The sequence below is a fragment of the Danio aesculapii genome, chromosome 20 (genome assembly GCF_903798145.1).
Source record: "Danio aesculapii chromosome 20, fDanAes4.1, whole genome shotgun sequence".
NCBI lineage: Eukaryota > Metazoa > Chordata > Actinopteri > Cypriniformes > Danionidae > Danio > Danio aesculapii.
In genome coordinates this window covers 54,151,267-54,176,076 of record NC_079454.1, presented here as the reverse complement: position 1 = coordinate 54,176,076, position 24,810 = coordinate 54,151,267, and the positions used below count along the sequence as shown (strand labels likewise).

Below are 24,810 nucleotides of genomic sequence, written 5' to 3'. Positions count from 1 at the left end.
TCCACAGTCATTTTACAGCTCTATATATGGCTAATGTTTCTCAGCATTTTATTGCCCAAAGGAATTTTAGATGATGCACATGGTTAAGGTTAACAGAGAATTCTAATTCTCAGTAACACTAAATATAAATAATAAAGGCGACACAGTGGCTCAGTGGTTAGCACTGTGGCCTCACAGCAAGAAGGTCGCTGGTTTGAGTCTCAGCTGTGTCAGTTGGAGTTTCTGTGTGGAGTTTGCATGTTCTCCCCATGTTGGTGTGGGTTTCCTCCGGGTGCTCCGGTTTCCCCCACTGTCCAAACACATGTGCTATAGGGGAATTGATGAACTAAATTGGCCGTAGTGTATGAGTGTGTGTGTGTGTATGAGTGTGTATAGGTGTTTCTCAGTACAGGGTTGCAGCTGGAAGGGCATCTGCGGTGTAAAACATATGCTGGATAAGTTGGTGGTTTATTCCACTGTGGCGGCCCCTGATGAATAAAGGGACCAAGCCGAAGGAATGAATGAATGAATAAATAAAATCAAAACAATTAAATAAAATAAAACCAATTTGGTGGAGCTGCTGATGTTTATATGAACATAAGATGAAATTCTGTTCAGATCTTTATACAAGCATCACAGATGACTTACATAAAATGGCTCAAAAACCAGTCACCTCTATTTGTTTCCAATAATCTGTCTACATTTTATGATTAAAAATGCAATGCAATACAATAATGATGAACATATGAAGAAATAAACCTTTCTGAAGAGATCTGAGATGTTTTAGAAGATCATTTCACCATTGAGAAACAGAAAAGGTAATGGTTCTGAAAATAAACCTTTTTCTAAATTCTTATGGACCCTTTTTACATTTCTGTGTTTCTCAGAAGGCGTCATGGTTGGAAACTTCGAGCGCAGTGAATGGCAGGATACAACAAATATTTTTTACAACCCTATTTGCTGAAATAATAAAAGAAAAACTCCACTGTATTCAAGACTTCCAGAAGAAAGATGACGGCAGCCAAAGGAGAGACTTCAAATTTACTGTCAGCCCCATAGACGCTGCATTAAAAACACCTCACACAAGCGGGAGTTAGTAATATGACACATATGAAATAACATAAATGACTATAAACGTACATACGCTTAGTTTTAAATTAAAGTATTAAACAGTTTCAAAGATTTAAGATTATGATTACCGTTAAACACGTCATAATAGTCTTGTGAAAAGGGTCTATAAGAAACTAACTAGTTTTCAGCTTAAAGAGACATTTAAAAGCTTAACTAGGTTAATTACGCAAGTGATTGGACAACAGTGGCTTGTCCTGTGGACAATCAATAAAAATAAATAAATGGGCTTCGAATATTTATAATATTGATCTTAAAACTGTATTTCAAAATATAAAAACAGCGTTTCTTCCAGACAAGAAAATGTTATTATAGGAAATATGTTGAAAATGTCCTTGCTCTGTTAAACATATTTGATTAAGAATTAAATCAAGAGAAATATTTGATTAAGAATTTAAATTGATCAGGACGGTGAATCATTTTGCCTTCAGCTTTACTGTAATTCAATCAAAATGTATTTATATTACACTATTAGGAACTGTACAGGTATGAGTTACATAAATAATAATCAATTTATTCATAATATTTAAATGATTAATAAATCAAAAAGTTTAAACTCTAAAATATTATTTATGCATGGTTAAACAAACATTGTACAATAAATGTTTATATTTGGTCATATATTACGTTACGGCATGAGCCTAAAACTGACAATTAATCATCAGCAACTGCATAGTCAAAATAATGGTTTAGATAATTAATCATCAGCCAGATTTCTTTCCAGCAGTTCTAGTGTTACACTCAAAAAATGATCATTGCTGAGTGTTCAAACAACTTATTTAAAACGAGCTGAAACATCACAACTCTTGAGGTTTTTTTGTTGTAGTTGGGACAACTCAATAGTATTTTATTCATTAATTTCCTTAGTCCCTTATATATCAGGGGTCACCACAGCAGAATGAACCATCAACTATTCCAGCATATGTTTTACACAGCGGATGCCCTTCCAGTCGCAACCCAACACTGAAAAACACCCACACACACTCATTGACACACACACTCACACACTACGGCCAATTTAGTTCATAAGTTCCCCTATAGCGCATGTGTTTTAACTAGAAACCGGAGCACCTGGAGGAAACCCACGCCAACACGAGGAGAACAGGCAAACTCCACACAGAAATGCCAACTGGCACAGCCGAGACTCGAACTAGCAACCTTCTTGCTGTGTTTAGCTTCTTGCAGTGTTGACCACTGAGCCACCATATTATGTTCAATCCAGTGAAATTTGTAAAACCTATTGAGTTAACTCTTAAATAGGACACATTTTACAAATGTACTTAATTATACTGCTGTTACGTCAAGTCAATCAAGTTTATTGTATTTCCATTACACATATGGAGATAAAGTGGGACCACAAGGCTACATAAATATAAACACAACACTGGATGTAAGAGCTATTTAAAACCTTTACATAACTAACATATCGGACTATTGACCATTAGCTATACATTTACTATATATAATACAACTGTTGCTGCCATTTCATACAAGCAATAAACTTTACGCAATCAGGAAGTCGTAGGACGTTGAGTCAGGAAGAAAAGCTGCAGAATGACATATTTCTGGACCACTGAAGAATTTGCGACACACCCTCGATGTGCAAACGTGTGGACTGAAGATCTGCACCGACACGCAGCAGATGATGATGATGCAGTTTACCAGGGTATCTGAGTACACTAATCGCTTAGTCACTAGATCACGAAACTTAAAATAAATGTGTAACTGATTAGTAGTAGTAAGTCTGAGAGGGACCTAAAGAGAATGTTCAAATCTGGAAACTGAAAGTAATGTGCTGCATTGCAATTTGGGAGGTCAAGGTTTGGCTGGTGAGCCTCTTTCTACTCTCACAAAGCATTTAAAGGCACGGTTCAATAAAAATTGAAAATTGTCACAATTACATTTACACTCTAATTGTTTCAAAGCTTTATGAATTACTTTCTTAGGTAAAAGGAAAGCTCCAAATTTTTAATCCTTTATTTTTGACTATCATGACAGAATGAGAGTACAGTGTATACACTCACCGGCCACTTTATTAGGTACACCTGTCCAACTGCTCACAATTTTCTAATCAGCCAATCACATGGCAGCAGCTCACTGCATTTAGGCATGTAGACATGGTCAAGACGATCTGCTGCAGTTCAAACTGAGCATCAGAATGGAGAAGAAAGGGGATTTAAGTGACTTTGAACATGGCATGGTTGTTGGTGCCAGACGGGCTGCTGTGAGTATTTCAGAAACTGCTGATCTACTGGGATTTTCACGCACAACCATCTCTAGTGTTTACAGAGAATGGTCTGACAAAGAGGAAATATCCAGTGAGCGGCAGTTCTGTGGGCGCAAATGCCTTGTTGATGCCAGAGGTTAGGGGAGAATGGCCAGACTGGTTCCAGCTGATAGAAAGGCAACAGTAACTCAAATAAGCACTCGTTACAACCGAGGTCTGCAGAAGAGCATCTCTGAACACACAACACGTCCAACCTTGAGGCGGATGGGCTACAGCAGCAGAAGACCACACCGAGTGCCGCTCCTGTCAGCTAAGAACAGGAAACTGAGGCTACAATTCACACAGGCTCACCAAAACTGGACAATAGAAGATTGGAGAAACGTTGCCTGGTCTGATGAGTCTCCATTTCTGCTGACACATTCGGATGCTCGGGTCAGAATTTGTGATCAATGAAAATTATTCAAGCTTTGTTTGATTTTTTTTTTAACAAAATGCTAATGGTCTAATCCGATTCAATTCTTTATGCTAAGCTAAGCTAAAAGTGAAGAAAGAAATCGGCTGAATAAATAAAATTTAAAAAAAGGTTAAATTCAGCTGTTTATCTCTAGAAGATAGATTTTGCCTTTTTTTTTTTTTTTAAAGGTGGAGTTTTTCTTTAAACACAAAAAAAGTATGTTCTTTTATTTGGTAACTTGGTACCATTGACATACATAGTAAGACAATATTTAGATTACTTTTAATAGTATTTAACTGACTGTATTTTACCCTGTAAGCTGATGATTTGAAAACCCATGTGAAATTCACAACAAAATTAGCATCAGTAACAACACCAAAAATATACATACAGTTAAAGATTAAATTATTTGCCCTCCTGTGAATTATTCTTAATTCTGATGTTTAATAGAGAAAGCACATTTTTTCACAGTATTTCCCCCCATAATAAATATATACACACACACACACATATTTATTTATATATATATATATATATATATATATATATATATATATATATATATATATATATATATATATATATGTCTTGTGGAGAAAATCTTATTTATTAAATAAATAAATGAACGCATGCATGAACAACTGAATGAAAGAATAAATTAATGTAAAAACTGCTGTGGTCCATATTATTATTATGAAGAAATAATTTTTTTAATGATTGGCAGTAGAACAAACCACTATTGTCCAATGACTTGTCAAAACAATCAACTTAAGTCTTTAAATTGCAGTAAAGGTAACTAAAGTTATGTTGAATAATTAAAAAAATATTAATTAATTATTATTATTAATCCCAGTTAAAAATCACTTAGAAAATATTTGAAAAAAAGAATTAAAACTTCACATGAGGGTGGTTAATTTTGGTCTCCAACTGTATAATTGAACATAAATTGAATATATGAGACTTGCGGTGCATATTCCTAATTATTTTAGCTGGACAAAATTTGATATTACAAACTATTATATCCTTTCATTTTATAGTCATGATTATAAATACAGTTGTGTACAGCAAATAGATTTACCATTTACAGCACTATGGTATTTTAATATCGCCTGATACACCGAAAGTGTCGCACATATACAAATAAAGTAACTTGATAAACAGAACTCAAAATGCAGTAATTAGCAAGCTACTGTGCTTAAGACAGTCAAAGAGGTCACTTACCCACAGGTGAGCTTATCCAGGTGTGTCAGTAGATCAGTCAGCTGTGAATAACTCCGTCATAATCTCCTCAGAAGACTCGCGTCATTTAACTAGCAAAACAGCTCGCTAAACTGAAGCGCCTGTGGACGTCAAACATTAACAAACCGCCTGTCCGTGAGAAGTGTTTAATACCAGACACCTGCAGACAACTGAAGCTTTTCTTCAGTGTTTCTATGAACAACTAATAATCAAAAACTAGCGCTTCTTTAACTAAACGTCGTGGCTATAATATGTCACTATAAAGCACGTTATAAATCTCCCGCTCATTGGGAAATACGTTATTGTGATTGGACGATTGCGGGTTTTATGGCGCGAAAACACGTTAAGACTTCAGATCATTACGCTATAAGTAAATAACAATAAAAGTGCAGTAAACTGTAAAACTTTACAGCAAACCGGCGCATTTATAATTAAGACAACACATTAAAATGTAGCCAGAAATACCAGTTATCAATATGAAGCATAACAGACTGTTTTTGTGCTAATAAATTAGCAGGGAGCAAATGACACCAGACGTCTCGTCTCAAGCAACTGTTTTCTACTATTTTCACAAACATACACACAATAAAATACACAAAGTCGATCCCTAATATTAAGTATTGGTTAACTCGATATTAAAACATTCGTTTTTTTGATCCCATAACTTTCTAGGTATGTTACGGTCACTAAAATAAGCAGGTGGTGATTCTGTTAGCATTTTCTGTTAACAATTTTGAAACCATAACAACTCCAAATAACAATACTTGATCATAACAAAAATAAAATGTTTCTAACTTATAATAAATAAGCAAAAGGGAACCACAACTAATGTTAGATGTGGGACAATTGGACACAGTATGTTTGGTGGGATTTTGTAAACGAGCCCATCTGATCACGTAAAATCGTGTTTTATTAAATATAATAACTCTGCATTAAAATGGTCACATTTTGGGATTAGGATTTTATTTGTTCCCATTATTCCATCATAATTAGATAACAAGAACTAACAATGAAAAACACCACAAAAGGATGCATAAGCTTGAGGTCATGTTACTTTCATATAAATAATTAAACTAAAGAGTTGTATTATTTTAATTACATTACTTAATGAACATGAACTAGACATGAACAGTTGTATGTTTATTAACATTAACAGAACTCTAAATACCAAAGTAATACATTAAATGCTTATTATTATTTTTATTTTATGTTTATTAACACTGAACTGAGCACAATCATATTTCCAGGTACATTTGGATCTCAGTATTGTGACTTCAAATGACATACAATTTACATACATTAATGTCCGGTGTACTAACTATACACAGCATTCATTCATTTTCTTTTCGGCTTAATCCCTTTATTAATCTGAGGTCGCCACAGCAGAATAACCACCAGCATATGTTTTACTCAGCGGATGCCCTTCCAGCAGCAACCCATCACTGGGAAATATCCATACACACTCATATACTGTAGACAATTTCCCCTATACCCAATTCCCCTATACAGCACTTGTTTGGACTTGTGGGGGAAACTGGAGCACCCGGAGGAAACCCTCGCCAATGCGGGGAGAACATGCAAACTCCACACAGAAACACCAACTGACAGAGACTCGAACCAGCGACCTTCGTGCTGTGAGGCGATCGTGCTACCCACTGCACCACCGTGACACCCTACATAGTACTCAAATTTTGTTAAAATATAAAAGAAAAATATCATTAAAAAAGAATATATTATTAATAAAAATTAAAATTACACCCAGGGTGAGAACGTGTGTCGTAAGATGATTCCTTCCAGAATAATCTCAAATGACCACCTTGGTTATACACATGTGGATAACACAAAACACAATGTGAATATATAACCATATATACGTATACACACACACTAGCATGTATTTATCTATCAGTTGAGCATCTTCTATTTGTTTATAGCAACAAAATCAGGTCTTCTAACTAAAATATATTTAACCCATTGCCTCCATTTACCCAGGAATATATCCTTCTTTAAATTAACTACAGAAGAGATTTTCTTTCCCATTGTATTAAATCTCTATAGTTGCATATCTATCCAATTATTTAAGGTCTTGTTGTAGCCATTCTCTATGCTTGTTATTTAATGCATTCATGTTTACTATCAGGAGTCTATTGAAAATTGCTGCCAAAAATTGCAAAGTTTTTAAAATTACAAAAATGAATACAAATGCTGCAAAGATGATTCATTTAAGACTTAATTGTCAATTTATGCAGCAGAATGCATCGGCCAAGAAGTTTATATAAATAAAAATATATTAGTAATTGTATTCAACTAGAGTTCAACTAATATTTGAAAAGAGGTGAAACAACCTGAAAACAGAATACAGATTAATGTCCCAAAAACAACAAAAATGTCGCCATCTAGTGGACAGTTGATGCCTCAGCAATTTTCTCTCAAGATAATGAAATATAATTAGTAAGATACATACTGTAAATATTATATCATCATACAGGCTTTTAATAAATACCATCTTTGCAATGACTAGAACTACACTTACCGGCCACTTTATTAGGCACACCTGTCCAGCCACTAGTTTTTCTAATTTCATATTTCTAATCAGCCAATCACATGGCAGCAGCTCAATGCATCTAGGCATGTAGACATGGTCAAGACGATCTGCTGCATTTCAAACTGAGCATCAGAATGGAGAAGAAAGGGGATTTAAGTGACTTTGAATGTGGCATGGTTGTTGGTGCCTGACGGGCTGCTCTGAGTATTTCAGAAACTGCTGATCTACTGGGATTTTCACGCACAACCATCTCTAGGGTTTACATAGAATGGTCTGAAACAGAGGAAATATCCAGTGAGCGGCAGTTCTGTGGGCGCAAATGCCTTGTTGATGACAGAGGTCAGAGGAGAATGGCCAGACTGGTTCCAGCTAATAGAAAGGCAACAGTAACTCAATTAAGCACTCGTTCCAACCGAGGTCTGCAGAAGAGCAACGATCATGTCCATCCCTTTATGACCTACTAATCATAAATCATAAATCCTGCTACTTCCAGCAGGATAACGCACCATGTCATAAAGCGTGAAGCATCTTAGACTGGATTCTTGAACATGACAATGAGTTCACTGTACTCAAAGGCCTCCACAGTCAGCAGATCTCAATCCAATAGAGCACCTTTGGGATGTGGTGGAACGGGAGATTGGCATCATGGATGTGCAGCCGACAAATCTGCAGCAACTGTGTGATGCTATCATGTCAATATGGAGCAAAATCTCTGAGGAATATTTCCAGTAGCTTGTTGAATCTTTGCCATGAAGGATTAAGGCAGTTCTGAAGGCAAAAGGGGTCCAACCCGGTACAAGTAAGGTGTACCTAATAAAGTGGCCAGTGAGTTTATATACAGATGTCCTCAACTGCCTTTAAATGTTTTAATAATTAAATGTATATTATTAGTAATAAAAGCAAATAAACTTGAGCCTGTGTAGTGAAACTTGTTTATTAATGTGTATAAAGAGCAATATATAATATTAATTTAATAGCCATCATATCAAATGCACATACAAAAGCAAATTATTTTACAGATTAATACTGAATGTTTTTTTATAAGTTGTTCTTCACGTTATTGATGAGGTCGGACAAAACAAGATCTGAAGATTTTTCTGGATTCAAGATCATGTGGAAAAACTCTGTCCAGAGCGGCTCCACAGGACAACTGGAAAAACATAAATAAATAAATAAATAAATAAAAAATAAAAATAAATAAACAAATTAATTAATATATAAAATAGCAAATTAAAATTCAAATTAGTTTATTTTATTCTTTATATTTTCAGTTTGAAGCTAAATAGAAAGACTAGCTGAAAGTTAAAATAAAAGTAAAAAAAAAACAAACCAAAAAGAAATCCAAATGCTCAACTGATGTCCAAATAATCCAACTAAATATATTTAATAAAAGAAATCTGCTCATTTTTTTTTAAAGTGGACTTGTACTAACATGAACACTTTACTTTTGGAAATACATATACAATATTATACTTAATGCATTTACTAACATGAACAAACATTGAACAAATTTATTACAGTAAATATTCATCTTTGATATGATAAAGTCATTCATTAAAATGTCTTCCCTGCTATATGAATATTGCATATACTACTATCACGATGACGATAATGTTTTGATATATTTTGTGCAGGCCTAGTGTTTGTAGAGCATTCATACCCATGCTGAGATGCAGAATCCTCCTCCAGACACCAGACCGAATCCACCAGCTTCACTTGTAGAGGAGTGTTAAACAGCAGGCGGTGTGTGATTTCAGCAACACTGATCAGATCAACCTGACGTAGACAATAATCAACAATTATTACAACCATTTCATCATTCGTTCATTTACTTTTCGGCTCAGTCCCTTTATTAATCAGGGGTAGCCACAGCGGAATGAACCGCCAACTAATCCAGCATGTGTTTTACGCAGCGGATGCCCTTCCAGCTGCAACCCAACACTGGGAAACACCCATACACACTCATTCACACACACACACACACACACTCATACACTACAGGCAGTTTAGTTCATCAGTTCCCCTATAGCGCATGTGTTTGGAATGTGGGGGAAACCGGAGCACCCGGAGGAAACCCACGCCAACACGGGGAGAACATGCAAACTCCACACAGAAACGCCAACTGACTCAGCCGGGACTCGAACCAGTGACCTTCATACTGTGAGGCCACAGTGCCACCATTACATTATGTGTATGATTATTCATTTATTAATTAGACAGATCATCAACAAATAAAAGCAAATGCTTTATCATGAGCCTGACAGCAAGTCTGCATATTAATATCCTCTCTTACTGTTAGTTTGTAATGAGCTAATGATGTACAAAAATAAGGCCCCGCCTCCTGCTCAATATTCAATTTCTGTTGAAAGCACATCAACATACTAAGATAAAAGTCTCTGCAACTTCCTGTTCATGTAGACTTTAATATTGGCCAGTTGAGATGTGTAAGAATGTCAGGGTTCATACGGTCATGGAAAACCCGGAAAAGGAATTTTGACATGGCATTTTCCAGGCCTGGAAAAGTTTTGGAAACGTCATGGAAATTAATTGTACAAATGTCTGTGTAGTTGAATTAGCGCTGCACGATATTGGATAAATCTGACATGACCATATTTTGCATCTCTGTGATGTATATTTCGATATACATACCAGATGAGTTAACAGGTTTATTTGGATTGATTGTGGGGATTTTGTAGAGGAGTGAATCTCGAATGATATATAACAAATAAATGACAAGCAGAGATCAATAAAATATAGTAAAGATAAAAGTGAATTATAGTGTTCAGGTATTCACTATTCTGGTACAGATACTGAATAATCAACACTGCTCAGTCTTCACTGTAGATTATTTCATCTTTATTAAAGTTACAATAAATGTCTTGTGTCTGGATGTTTTAAACTCTGAAATATTCACACAATCACAGGCCTTAAAGAGACAGTTCACTCAAAGATTAAAATGTACTCACTATTTACTCATCCTTCACTTGTTTCAATATTATAGGAGTTATTCAATTGTCTTGAAAAGTTATTAAATTGTCTATTTAAAAAATGTTTGAAGCAAGTGAAGGGTGAAATGAAAATGCTAAGTCACTTTTGGGTGAACTATCTCTTTAGAAATGCATGCAGATGATCAACTTTTACTCCATTATGATTAAACCATGTTAAACTATAACCCCAATATTGCATATTCTGTGATGTGACTATTGCGGATGCACACATTGCGATATCGATGCTCAAGCCATATATTGTGCAGCCCTAACTTGAATATAGGTTAGTTGTGTTTACTTCTTTTCTCTCCTTGGCCAATTTTACAGAGATATAAAAGCAAACTTAAACTAAATAGATTGTTGCGTGTTCTATGATATGCTGTAATAAACTTGAACGTCATTGTTTGTCTTATTATTTACCATGTATATGTAGTCATTACATGAATCAATACGTCATGAAAATGTACTTGAAAGTCTTGATAAAGTCATGGAATTTTTGTAGTAAAAATGTGTATGAACCCTGAAATGTGTAAGAGTGTGTATCATCTGCTCTAAAGGTGATAAAGACAACGCTTTTACAATATTATTATTATTATTAAGACGGTTGACAATCCACCACAAGATGGCGAAAGAGACCACATAAAAAGCCCTTAGGGGAGAAAAACTCAGCATAAATATCAAACTACAGCTGATCAATTCATTATAAATCAGGTAAGTGACACTCTAAGTTAATCTCTCTCTTTTGTATGTTGTGGTGCTGTATTTATACCATAGTAATCTGCTAGTGTTTACTTTGCTTTGGCTTTTTCAGGGTTAATTATTGTGGTGATCTGATTGCAACAGAGTAATACTGGGAAATCTCTGTAGACTGATGGCATTTCATGCTGTTCAGCTTTATAATCTTAAAATGTGAGCAAAATCAGCTGTTCTGTCATCACTTTAGACATTACGCTAGAGAATCATTCAAACACTAGCTCTACAGTGATGCTGGTGAATGAGCAGCGGCTTCTGCTGTTCTGACGTCAGCTGCAGATGTGAATGAGTGGTAGAAGAAAGTAGTTCCTCATACAAAAGGGTTTTTAGACTCTCCGTGTTTGATTTTCTATTATATATAAATGATTATGCAGTTAAACTGTTGTATAAACGCAATATCACACGAGTAGCAGTGCCATATGGCTGTATATCAGCACTGGTGGGACACTAAGCCAACGCACGCCTCCCACCAGTGCTGATATACAGCCACGTCGCACTCCTGTGAGTATGATGTGGCTCATTATATATATATATATATATATATATATAATGTATAAACAAATATTTGAATATATAAATATAAACACACACACAATAATATTTTAATTCTCTTAAAAATTAATAATATAAACAAAGTCTCTAAATAAATAACTAAAACAAAATTGATTTATCAAATCCTAAAACACAAACTAAATAGTTAAAAATCAGAAAGCTAATCATTAAATAAATATTTAAATATATAAATAATGCACACAAACTAAACCAAACATCATGCACACTTCACAGCACACTACAGTATCATTCAGACTGCAGGTGAGAGTACCTGGAAAGGTGATGCTGACGGTGACAGAAGCCGCTGCTGGATGAACTGCTGTGCTGAAGGAAGATCTTGAGCTTCTGTGACGTCAGTCTGTAGATGAAGATCCACAGAGTCTGAGAAATCCAGAGCTGTGAGTCCACTGCAAACACAGGAGCGTCCAGTTAGAAACTAGTGTGTCCGTGTGTGTTTCATTCATATGCATGTGGCAGTGCCTGTGCCATCTTTCGGCAGAGTAGTCTAATGCATAGGATTGAAGGGGGTCTCCATAACGGTAAAATCTAGCGATTCACCATATTTTCAACAGCTGAAAAGTATCGGCTGAAAAAATATGAGCCCGAAAAAAAGGAACTGTGTTGCGCCGGACTGTCCAGCATTTCAATGCACTTACCTACACAAAGGCTGTTTTTTGCTGCGTCGACCAAAGCCAATAGCAGAGCGTGTTCAGAACAGCTCAATATTCTGCTCTATTCTATCTACCTATGCATGAACGGCTCATGCTCACCAGAAAAGCAAGACAGCAGGACATTTCTAGTGTACTTCCTTCTGCTAACTAGAGTGATATTGTGTATAAAATAAAATAAAGTGTGAATAATTATAAAAATAATAAAGGAATAATAAATGTGAAATGCTCAAAATAAAATGGACAACAAAACCAACCATAAGTGTCATTCTTTGTAAAATTGCATTAAATACACCACATTAAATATATAAGCTTTCTATTGGTGTACGGTTTGTTATGATAGGACAATATTCAGCCAATTATATATTATTAGATATATATTATGTTGTAGATGTTTAAATCAGTATAAAGTAAAATATATTGTGCGAGTGGTTTTGTGCTTCAGGATCACAAATGATGCTGTTTTACAGGCTTGTGTTTTAAAATCTGTATAATCTTAAATCTCTTAAAGCTATCAAGTAAATAAAATGAATAAAATTAAATGTTACAATAATAAAAAAACTATTTAATTTAAAAATATATATTAAGATAATATACAAGTTAAATTAAGCTAAATAAAGGATCAAATAAAAAAAGTTAAAAAAAACTAAAAAAAATTATAAAATCTTTTTAGAAATAAATAAAAATCAAATAAAAACAAATCAAATAAATTTAAATGAATAAATTATTCAAATGAATGCATGATTATCAGAGGGTCTTCAGCATCAGTGTCCCCAAATGGGGCGACCTGGTGGCTCAGTGGTTAGCACTGTCGCCTCACGGCAAGAAGGTTGCTGGTTCGAGTCGCAAGTGAGTCAGTTGGCGTTTCTCTGTGGAGTTTGCATGTTCTCCCCGTGTTGGTGTGTGTTCCCCCGGGTGCTCCGGTTTCCCCTACAGTCCAAACACATGCGCTATAGGGGAATTGATTAACTAAATTGGCCGTAGTGTATGTGTGTGTGTGAATGATTGTTTCCCGCTGCTTGGTTGCAGCTGGAAGGGCATCTGCGGTGTAAAACATACTGATGAATAAAGGGACTCAACCAAAGGAAATGCATGTATGAATGTCCCCAAATGTCCAAAACGGGCCTGACCTGTGGTAAAAGTAGAGCGACTCCGGCTTCAGGCCTCCATGCAGCAGCCGACAGGAATGAAAGCGTCTGACCAGTTCCAGCAGCAAAACCACCAACAGACAAGCATCATGTCTGGCCAAGGGTTCACAGAGCAGATCCTGAAGAAGAAAAAACACACAGAATGACACAATGACTTGCCTAATTACCCTAACTTTACCCTAATTAACCTAGTTAAACCTTTAAATGTCACTTTAAGCTGAATACTAGTGTCTTGAAGAATATCTAGTCTAATATTATTTACTGTCATCATGGCAAAGATAAAAGAAATCAGTGATTAGAAATGAGTTATTAAAACTATTATGATTAGAAATGTGTTAAAAGGAAACATATAAAAGAATCAAAATTTAACAGAAGGGCAAATCATTCTGACTTCAGCTGTATATGGTCATATTGCACAGCTCTGACCTGTAGAGTGTCTCCGTGAGGAATCCTCCACAGAGTAACACTGCCGTTTTCAAACATATGGCAGGAGATCTGGACGTCACGGTCCTGTTCATCACAGCAGCCTCGAGATCTGAGCTGAGAAATGATGAAGAAATCCCACGGCACTGAAGACCTGTCAGTCTGGAGGAGAACACACAAAGAAACAGCCCATCACTCAATAATCTGAAAAAATTATACAAAAAATATATGAAATAATATATAACAATATATAATATGCTAAAATAATCTGAAAAAATTATAAAATAATACATACCTTAAAAAAAGTAATAGAGAAATATATGAAATATGTAAATACGAAATTGAACGTAAAATATACAGGATTGAGAAAAAAATAAAAGAGCAAACATACAAAATTAAATTATATAAATCAGCAAAAATGTGAAATTTTTATTAAAAAAAAGTGTATTTTATGAAAAAATTTAAATATTTAAAAAAATAAAGATTTTACACTATTGCGATAAATAAATACAATACAAAAAACTATTAATTGTCTTTTTCCAAAAAAGGAGGCTTAAATAAAACTAGATTACAAATTGAAACATTTTCGACATTTCAATTTATACAGATGCATGTATAATATATATATATATATATATATATATATATATATATATATATATATATATATATATATATATATATATATATATATATATATATATATATATATATATATATATATAAATCCCTTAAAACAGACCTTCAGCAGGACAGCAGCAGTTCCAGATGAGTACAGGCTAAAGTCCTTCACTGATCCTAGTTTACCGCAGTAAAACAGCTGCTCTCCATCTGTGGAAAACAAGAGTATCAAATCAAATCATATACATTTATAAATCCATACTTTCATCAACACCAGTGTTAACGACTTTTAAGGTAATTCATACACCAGCATATGTTGTGCCATGAAAGTTCTTACTGTACATAACATTCAGTCATTTACCTTCAGATTAGTTTCTATTTCAGAGGTTTGCCAGAGCAGAATGAACCACCAACTATTCCAGCATATGTCATAAATAAAAAAATGTTTTATGCAGCAGCTGCTCTTCCAGCTGCAACTCAGTACTGGGAAACACCCACACACACACTGACCAATTTAGTTGATCAATTCCCCTATAGCACATGTATTTGGACTGTGGGGGAAACCGGAGCACCCGGAGGAAACCCACGCCAACAAGGGGAGAACATGCAAACTCCACACAGAAACACCAACCAACCCCGTGACCTTGCTCTGAGGCGACTGTGCTAACCACTGAGCCACTGTGCCGCCCTACATAACATTTCACTTACACCTAATAATTGTTTCAGAGTAATTTTGTCCAGAAAGAACTTGTTCAATTCAATACTGGTAATATCCAAATGCACTCTCAATTATTGATAAAGTATGCATCAAGTGTCGATGTTATTGTATTGTAACATTTTTAAACTCATAATTTCTCCATTTGTTTTTGTTCTGTACGTGACAGCAGCACAGTACAGTTGTTGAAATGACACCATAAACACATTTATTGTATTTTATACATAATTCAAGCACTTTCAAGAAGCTATGTTTGTTTCTAAGTAATTTCCAGGCCTTGAATACATATGTCTGAAATATGTATTCAATGTAATATATGTATGAAGTAATTCAATTTAATTAAAGTTTAATATGTTTCTATGTTAAGCTCCTTAGACACAATCTACATAGTAAAAGCGCTATAGAAATAAACATTGATTAAATTGAATGTGTGCAGGAGGTTTCAGGATACCGAGATGCAGATCATCGCTGGTGTCGGGCAGCAGTCCAGCTTTTCTGTGGAAGTTGGACAAGGATGTCACGTCTGATTGGTCAAAGATCCTGGATCTCACATGCAGACTGCAGACATCCTGCCGTTTACTGACTGAGAAAACACAACAAAATAACATTAGTTATCCTGCTATTAAATTTTTGTGCAATTTTATATTTTAAAATATAATATTTTTATTTTATATTATACTTTTTAAAAAACCCTGCCCATTATTGACAATCTGTGCCTCATTAGCATAGGACTTTAGTCTTGTTTTGAATCTGCTACAGTACTATGGTGACGCAGACGTTTGTAGCTCCGCCCTCTTCCGAAAAGAGCACAATCTCATTTGAATTTAAAGCGACAGTCACCAAAATGCCCCAATTAGGATCAAAGCCTAAAAGGGTCAGTTTCAGAGAGTTAAAGAACATTATCTGTGTGTTTTTCTGGGCTGAAACTTCATTACATACTCTAGAGGAGTGGATGTCCAAACTCGGTCCTGGAGGGCTGGTGTCCTGGAGAGTTTAGCCCCAACCCTAATCAACCACACCTGGGCTAGCTAATCAAGCTCCTACTAGATATACTAGAAACTTCCTGGCAGGTGTGTTGCTTAACCAAAGACTATAGAATACACAAGAGGCGACACTCTAGTGTGATTTGGGAAACACTCACTAGATGGCGCGGCGGCCATTTTGGAATGAAAACTCCATTAGAACAACAGCAAGTTTTTAAAATAAACTAATAAAAGCGCTGATGATTGTGATGGTAAGTGTTGTATTGTCGTCTTTCAGGTAGTATCTCAGCTTTAATGTGCTTTTTAAATAAATAAATAAATAAAAAACAAAGCAGCTGGTTGCCATCGCGACAGCAATGAGATCCAATGGACAGCCAACCGCTTTCACTCCAAAATGGCGGAATCGCAGGGCAGTTGCTGGGCGCTGCTGTTGCAATGGAACGTTCTATTGAATGTCGCCTCTTGGTCACTCTAAACTCTTTGGCTAAACCAAAGACTATAGAATACACAAGACGTGTCACTCGTATACTTTTAAATAGGGAAATATGCAACAGTCAATATGGCGAATGAAGCCCCGCCTTTTAGTACAGGAGCCAATCAGCAATCGCTATATGGCAAATAAAGCCCGCCTTCTAGTATAGGAGCCAATCAGAGTTTGATATAGAATGACAACACTCTGGGGGAGTGGCTCAGACCAGATAGGATTTTCTGCAGATTTTGTGTGATATGAACATTTAGAAATGAAACTAAATAGACAGTCGTTGTTTAATTTTAACAGTTATTCGTAGTATGGAATTTAATCGTAAGCTTGTCAAGCAGTTTTGGAGAATTTGATGTTTTCCCACTTAAACAAAGTGCCCGGGCATACTGCCCGAGACGTGTTTCAAAGATGGGAGGGATAATAGGTCCTCTTTAAAATGAATTATTTCTGTGCATCAGGAACATTTCTCAAAATATTTGTGATAATGCAAGTACATAAGTCTGCAAAATATAGAACACAGTTCTAGTGTTTTGGATATTTTATTAATAACAAAAAAACTTTATATTGTCTCATTTACACAAGTTATGGCTGAAAACACACAACATCTAAAAATGTGTGGTTCTGCATGTGGTCTCAAACTTTGGCATCAAAGTCTGTGTGAAACTGAAGTTGCTGCAGACCTTTATTTCAGTATGATGATGTATTTCTGACTGAAACTCAAGTGTTGTAGGGGCGGGGTTTTAGTTTTAGCCCCGCCTCTCAGCAACCTAATTATTGAGGCTTGGCTAAGTGAATTTCAGCCAATCAGAGAACGACTGCTATTTCAGAGCAGAAGGTCAGATTGTTTTGGGAATCTTAAATCACAAACTGTTGATTTGATTTGAGTGTATTAACTTGCACAGATGAATTGTTCACATAAAGAATAACTAAATATTAATTATAAACCTTTAAATATTAATTTTAAATTATAGTCATCTAGTATCAAAATCACACATGTCCAGTTTGGCAGAGAGTGAATAATCAGTGATGTATATTTCCCACCGTTCTCCAGCTCAGTTTCTGGTCTCTCCACAGATCGGCTGGTCTCGCCTTCATTAAAGCGTTTCATGGGATCCTGACAAAATGTAGAGCCGCCCCACTCCTGACTGATCTCCAGGATAGGACTATACACACACAAAGACACACACACACACACACACACACACACACACACACACACACACACACACACACACACAAACACAAAACACAAAACACACATGAGAATTTGATCAAGGTTTGTCATAACATGTTTTATAATCTGCTGAAACATTACATACAATATGTGACTCTAGTTCACACAGAGTCAAAGTCTTGGGCTGAATTAAATGACAGATAAACATAAAAACTGAAACATTTTGGAGCGTCTAACAACCAGATACACTTTTACAATGAAATGACACCACCTTTTTAGAACTTGAAAATAAATGTATATATCATCAGGGCTGGCCCTGTACATTTGGGGACCCTAAGCAGAATAATTTTAGGGCCCTACCTTGCTCTAAATGGTGGAGTGCTGTCATTTCAAAACCGGCCCACGATGATTGTATTGCTTATTATATACAATCAATGAAACAGAAAAGTAAAGCTTGATTTCTTCTACCTAATAACTCTCTGAATGACTTGGACATTTTAAAAACAGCACTGTTTCTGTCAACTAGCAGCTTTAAGAATTAAGAATTAAACTATCTTTAATAAAGGGAGCAGTGATTCCTACTTTGTGTCCTTATGGAGTGTTTAAAACATATAATATTAATACAGCAAACAGATTCAAGATTCTATAAAAGATTCTAGGTTGAGTTTTCATTTCTTTTATTTTTTTTTATAAATTCCAAAAGCGAAAACCCTGAAATGAACGACACAACAATAATTAGCCAAAAGTGAAAATGCATTACTTAATAATAAAATATACATTCTGAACTCATTAAAAACAACAAAACAATTAACATAATGCAAAGATGAATCCATAAATAATAAAATCAATAAGCAAATAATATAAATAAAAAATGTTAATATAAAAAACATATAAGAAAAAGAGAAGCAATAATTACTGGGTTGATGTTAATACCCGAATACAAACTTTATTATCCCCTTCAGTCTCCTTCCCTGTTCTTTACATTTGAGATGCAGGGTCCAGAGCTTATATTAAACTATGAATAATTCAATTAGGACATAACTTTTATAAATATGTCTCAGTAAAAAATATTACCAGTGTGCAAAATATGTCAGTGAAAGACACTTCAGTATTGCCTTTCAGTAAAATGCATTTTAGACAAAAAAGGGTCTGTAACGCCAGGAAAAAATAAAGTATTTCCTATAAGTAGACAACGGTTATTAATCTGTGTAGAAGCCATACATTGTATATTGACGATTGGCCATAAGGTGTCAGTACCAGACTATATAACTGTGGCTTCACTGCATGGAGGAAGAGAGCGTTGATAGGAAGCACACAGTTTTTGACCGTAACTCAATGTAAAAACTTAAGGTAACAGAGAAGTGTGCATTATAGATTAAGGAAAATTGGAGAAGGAATTCTGTTGATTGGAAAATAAAGATGTTTTTATTTGCGTCTATTTTGCCTACGGACTCTGACTTTACGCGTAAAAAACTTGCTTGCTCTACCAACATTGGAAAGCCGCTACAATCTGTAATTGCCTATTTTTGATAAATGTGCTATTAGATTAACGTTATGTCTTTAACATCATCATTAGCACTTAAAAGCGATGCTAAAAATTGATTTTGGGCTCGTTACTTCTCGTCGTTATTTTCCCCTCAGTTTTTCTACGCCTGAAGAATAACGTTAGTTTCACTTAATTTTGGCGGACCAATTTCCAAATAAATCAGGTATATAAATGGGGCCTGCAATGAAGCAAAGGCTATGGTGGTCGTGTCTGTGCGGATTCGCGATCTTATTTTATTTTCAGCGAAAATGTATAAATATTTAAGTACTAAAGCACTGTTAATGAAGATACTTTGTAAAATGCGAATAAAAACATTTTCACCAAGGCAACGGCTCGGGTTGTGGGGGCCCCCTAGAGGCGGCGGGGCCTAAGCAGCCGCTTAGTACGCTTATAGGGAGGGCCGGCTATGCATGTCATGCACAAAACAACGCAAAACAAAAGTGGCACTATTAAACGGAAACAATGCCTTATTTGCAAATCTTTAATGCGATATTTGCTATTTGATCATTTGCATTTTTAGAAGGAAACACAGCTATAGATCTGTCAGACTGAAGTACCTGAGCTTTTTCTCCTCCGGTGTTTCATCAATGTTTGCAGCTTTAGTGCTTTCAGGATCTGTTGGGCTCAGATTCTCCATCAGCCCCGATTCTGGTGTTTTCTGCCTGTCGACTCCTGCAAAAGGACTGGACGCGAGCTGAGCGGCGCGAGCAAATTCACACGTGTCGTTCGGACTGCGGCACAGAGTCTTATTCCTGTGACCATTGATGATGGCTTCCTCTGAGCGGGAGATGGAGGCGTCCTGCAAACAAACACAACACCATTACAACCAGTGTTGGAGTAATGCATTACAAGTAACACCAGTTACGTAATAATATTACTTTATTAAATAACAAGTAATGCATTACTTTAAATAATTTATTATTAATATTTGAGTTACTTTTAAGTCTATGCTCCATTCAGCCGGTTTCTGTCAGCTTTGTGTTTGTCTGTTTGTCTCCATCTAGTGTCTGAATAATGCGCAGGTTAGTGTATACTCCATCAGCTGTTTCAGTTTCTGTTGTGTTTTTGTCTGTTTGTCTCCATCTAGTGTCTGAATAATGCACAGGTTAGTGTATACTCCATCAACTGTTTTAGTTTCTGTTGTGTTTTTGGCTGTTTGTCTCCATCTAGTGTCTGAAGAATGCGCAGGTTAGTGTATACTCCATCAGCTGTTTCAGTTTCTGTCAGCTTTGTGTTTTTGTCTGTTTGTCTCCATCTAGTGTCTGAATAATGCGCAGGTTAGTGTATACTCCATCAGCTGTTTTAGTTTCTGTTGTGTTTTTGACTGTTTGTCTCCATCTTGTGTCTGAATAATGCACAGGTTAGTGTATACTCCATCAGCTGTTTCAGTTTCTGTTGTGTTTTTGACTGTTTGTCTCCATCTTGTGTCTGAATAATGCGCAGGTTAGTGTATACTCCATCAGCTGTTTTAGTTTCTGTTGTGTTTTTGACTGTTTGTCTCCATCTTGTGTCTAAATAATGCGCAGGTTAGTGTATACTCAGAGATGTATAGTAACGAAGTAGAACTACTTCACTACTGTACTTAAGTACTAAAAGGCAGTATCTGTACTTTACTGGAGTATTGTTTTTTTCTCCTACTTCCACTTTTACTTAAGTACATATTTTCGATGAGTTTAATACTTTTACTCCGATAGATTTTTTATGAGCTGCATCGTTACTCGTTACTAGAGGTGTCAAAATGGTCAATATCGGTTCAGTAATAGATCATAACGGGTTATTACGTACTGACGTCATTTATCTCCTATGTGCGGTGTCGCAATACTATGGCGAAGGACGGAGGCGCGAGGGCGAGTGAAGGCGGCACAGCACACGAGCCGCTATTTCACTACTACAGAGAAATGTTGTGAGACTCAACTGTTCATCTCCTCTTGGCTGTTAAAGCGATACTTGTGGATCCAGACCTGGGCGTGTATGAGGTGCTCCACTGTGTCTATTATAGATTACCTGTGATAACCGCATATTATACATACAAAGACTGTAACCGCGGCTGTTCTTCCCGCCATCAGTGAACAACGCTTTCATTTCTAAAGCCGATAGCAGCCCTTTCTGTTGAGAAGGTGAAGACAATAACCTGTCAAAGGGGTGTAAGACCTCGCCTGTCAGCGTTTAAAAAGCAGGCGGGAGAATATTTACATTAGTTTATTTGCTATAAATGCTCATGCTGTCTTCTGTGTATGAGTTTTGTTTGATACATTCAGAAAGAGTGTTTTCTTTGAGCGGGTCAAATTAAGGGTACAGTTCATATATCTTACTGCTGTATTAAAGGACACAATTTTATTACAAGTAACCATTTAACTGTCACACCAAGAAAAAAACCAATAGAATTTTTTTATTTATTGCATTTCTTAACTCCAAATGTCGCTAGTTAACACAATCAATACATTTTTCCCCAACACATCCCATAATTTCTAAAATATCAGCCTCTACCAAATGGTTGAGATGTTGGTTTATGGTAAAAGTACCAGAATGAATAAATATACTATAAAAATATGAAAAATATGAAGTTTAAGACCAATTTAATTAAAACATAATCAAAATGAAACATTTTTGAATACTAAATCATAGCCATAAGCCATAAAATATTTCAGATTTTCATTTAACACAGTAATATACACGTTTTCTTTTTTTTTTTTTACAATAAAATCAAAATCAAGTGAATTAGACCGTTCGTTTACAGCGTTCACAACCAGTAATTTGTGCTCCGAAAATGGGTTTCAATAGCGTTTTGAGTGGATTATGGACTGTTTTTGTGACACAACTTTGAAAGGTGTGTGTTAAAGCTGTTATAATCTGTCAGATCTGTGGTTCAAGCGTGAGAGAAAAACAGTATTGTAAGCCATGTTTCTTTTCGTTCTGCTTAATGACGTGACCCCAAAAAAGAGATTTAAAATAAACAAAACAATATGATGTCTTTTGACTGCATTCTTTAATAACTACATTACACAATACTTGTACTTTTACTTTCAGTACTTGAGTAGTAAATTTTGAAATAAACTACTTGCAATACTTAAGTACAAAAAATGTTGAATACTTTAGTACTTCCACTTAAGTATGGTGCTTAAAGAGCACTTTTACTTCTACTCAAGTCACTTTTTGATAGAGTACTTGTACTTTTACTTAAGTCTGGGTCTCTAGTACTTTATACATCTCTGTGTATACTCCATCAGCTGTTTTAGTTTCTGTTGTGTTTTTGACTGTTTGTCTCCATCTAGTGTCTGAAGAATGCGCAGGTTAGTGTATACTCCATCAGCTGTTTTAGTTTCTGTTGTGTTTTTGTCTTTGTCTCCATCTTGTGTCTGAATAATGCGCAGGTTAGTGTATACTCCATCAGCTGTTTTAGTTTCTGTTGTGTTTTTGACTGTTTGTCTCCATCTAGTGTCTGAATAATGCGCAGGTTAGTGTATACTCCATCAGCTGTTTTAGTTTCTGTTGTGTTTTTGACTGTTTGTCTCCATCTAATGTCTGAATAATGCACAGGTTAGTGTATACTCCATCAGCTGTTTTAGTTTCTGTTGTGTTTTTGACTGTTTGTCTCCATCTAGTGTCTGAATAATGCGCAGGTTAGTGTATACTCCATCAGCTGTTTTAGTTTCTGTTGTGTTTTTGACTGTTTGTCTCCATCTAGTGTCTGAATAATGCGCAGTTTAGTGTATACTCCATCAGCTGTTTTCATTCTGTCAGCTTTACTTTAAATTAAAGAATTAATAAACTATTATGGCTCAGAACAATGTCTTTTTTTTTCTAATTTTTATTTTTTTGTGGCCAGTAGCCATGTAATAAGCAGGATAAAGTACATCCAGGATTGTTATCAGAAGAAACCCTTCAGTCTAATACAACAGCTGCAGATAAACCTGATACTTTATCCATAACTTAGCATATGTCTAACTGAGATTGATTCCTGAAGAAACACAGATCTCACTTTGTCTGCGACCAGCTCTGCTTTTGACTTTGGTGCTTTCAGACTCAATGTGGGCAGCTTTAGAGATTTACGGTTTGCAGAAGATGTCCTGAAATGGAGAAAAAAAGAACATGTTTAATTTTTTAATAAAAGGAAGACAGAACAAAAGAGCAGAGCTAAAACTATAAATAAATAAAAAGCAGCAAAAAAAATTATGAAAACAATGAAAGATAAAAGGATTGATAAAAAAAGAATGGATAAAAAAAGATAACATGCAAAAAATGAAGAGTAAAGAAAAAGAACCGAAACAATGCAACAATAATAAGAGAAAACAAAAATGAACCAATAATGAAACAAAAAAACTATAAGAATATTCCTTCTATTGCTTTTATTTATAACACGACTTAAATGAGCTTTTACGCTCCATAGTCAGACTCGATCCTGTAGACCTTCAATCTGGCAACCTGTCTTGCGTGTGTTTTGATCCAGGAATGCAATACCTAGTTCAACCACTGGGTGTCAAACTTACATACTGCACCTTTAAATTTAGCAAAAAAAGGAACAAAACAAACAAACAAAAAGTATAAAAGGAAAAATACAAAGAATGAAAAGAAAAACGCAGATGAAGAAATAAAAACCACAGAAACAAACAAAAAAAAAACAACAACAATAAAAGGAATGCAAACAAAAAATGTAAACTAAAAAGCAGAAAGACAAACCAAAAGTCAGCTGAGCGTTCTTACATTTTGCTTGTCTGTGCATTATCCTCAAAAATGGTGAAAGGCTTTCCTGTCGCTGTTTTCTGCAGTTTTGCATCACTTCCACCTGGAAACACAATAATCATTTATCAGCATCTGTGGTTTTATTTCACCACTGTAAGAACTGCAGTGCAATATTAGCAGACGACTAATGAAAATAAAGTGAAAATGCATGAGCAAATAAATCCACAACTCACTTTGATTTATATCGTCCTCTCGACTCACTGAAGTGCTACTAAAAATCACACAAACACACACATGCACACACACACAAATATGCAGACACACGCACATCAATAAAACAAATTAAATGCAAATATCTTAATCCAATCCCTGATTATAGAAAATAGGCATGCAAATTAACAATTATTCTACTATATTTTGCTGTGTGTGAAAAGGCTGAATTAAGTCACGTTCTAAAAAAACAAAGGCAAGCAATAGAATGTATAATTTCCATATTAAAAGAGTTTT

General features: G+C 35.4%; 1 protein-coding gene across 6 annotated transcripts in view; it reads right to left on the bottom strand.

The window, feature by feature from the left end:
- Window positions 1-8,554: 8,554 nt before the first annotated feature.
- Window positions 8,555-24,810, bottom strand: part of bub1ba (BUB1 mitotic checkpoint serine/threonine kinase Ba) — a 36,073-nt gene continuing 19,817 nt past the window's right edge. For 4 of the 6 annotated variants that reach the window (XM_056481351.1, XM_056481353.1, XM_056481354.1 and 1 more), the window contains exons 12-23: window positions 24,537-24,574; window positions 24,325-24,406; window positions 23,603-23,690; window positions 20,181-20,422; window positions 17,945-18,066; window positions 15,891-16,022; window positions 14,846-14,934; window positions 14,107-14,265; window positions 13,663-13,799; window positions 12,136-12,271; window positions 9,233-9,348; window positions 8,555-8,722 (exon numbers count right to left, since the gene is read on the bottom strand). In XM_056481351.1, coding sequence (XP_056337326.1) covers window positions 8,611-8,722; window positions 9,233-9,348; window positions 12,136-12,271; window positions 13,663-13,799; window positions 14,107-14,265; window positions 14,846-14,934; window positions 15,891-16,022; window positions 17,945-18,066; window positions 20,181-20,422; window positions 23,603-23,690; window positions 24,325-24,406; window positions 24,537-24,574 — 1,453 coding nt within the window. In that variant the 3' untranslated portion in view covers window positions 8,555-8,610. The remainder of the gene's footprint in view (window positions 8,723-9,232; window positions 9,349-12,135; window positions 12,272-13,662; window positions 13,800-14,106; window positions 14,266-14,845; window positions 14,935-15,890; window positions 16,023-17,944; window positions 18,067-20,180; window positions 20,423-23,602; window positions 23,691-24,324; window positions 24,407-24,536; window positions 24,575-24,810) is intronic. The other 2 variants (XM_056481355.1, XM_056481356.1) reach the window with 2 other exon arrangements.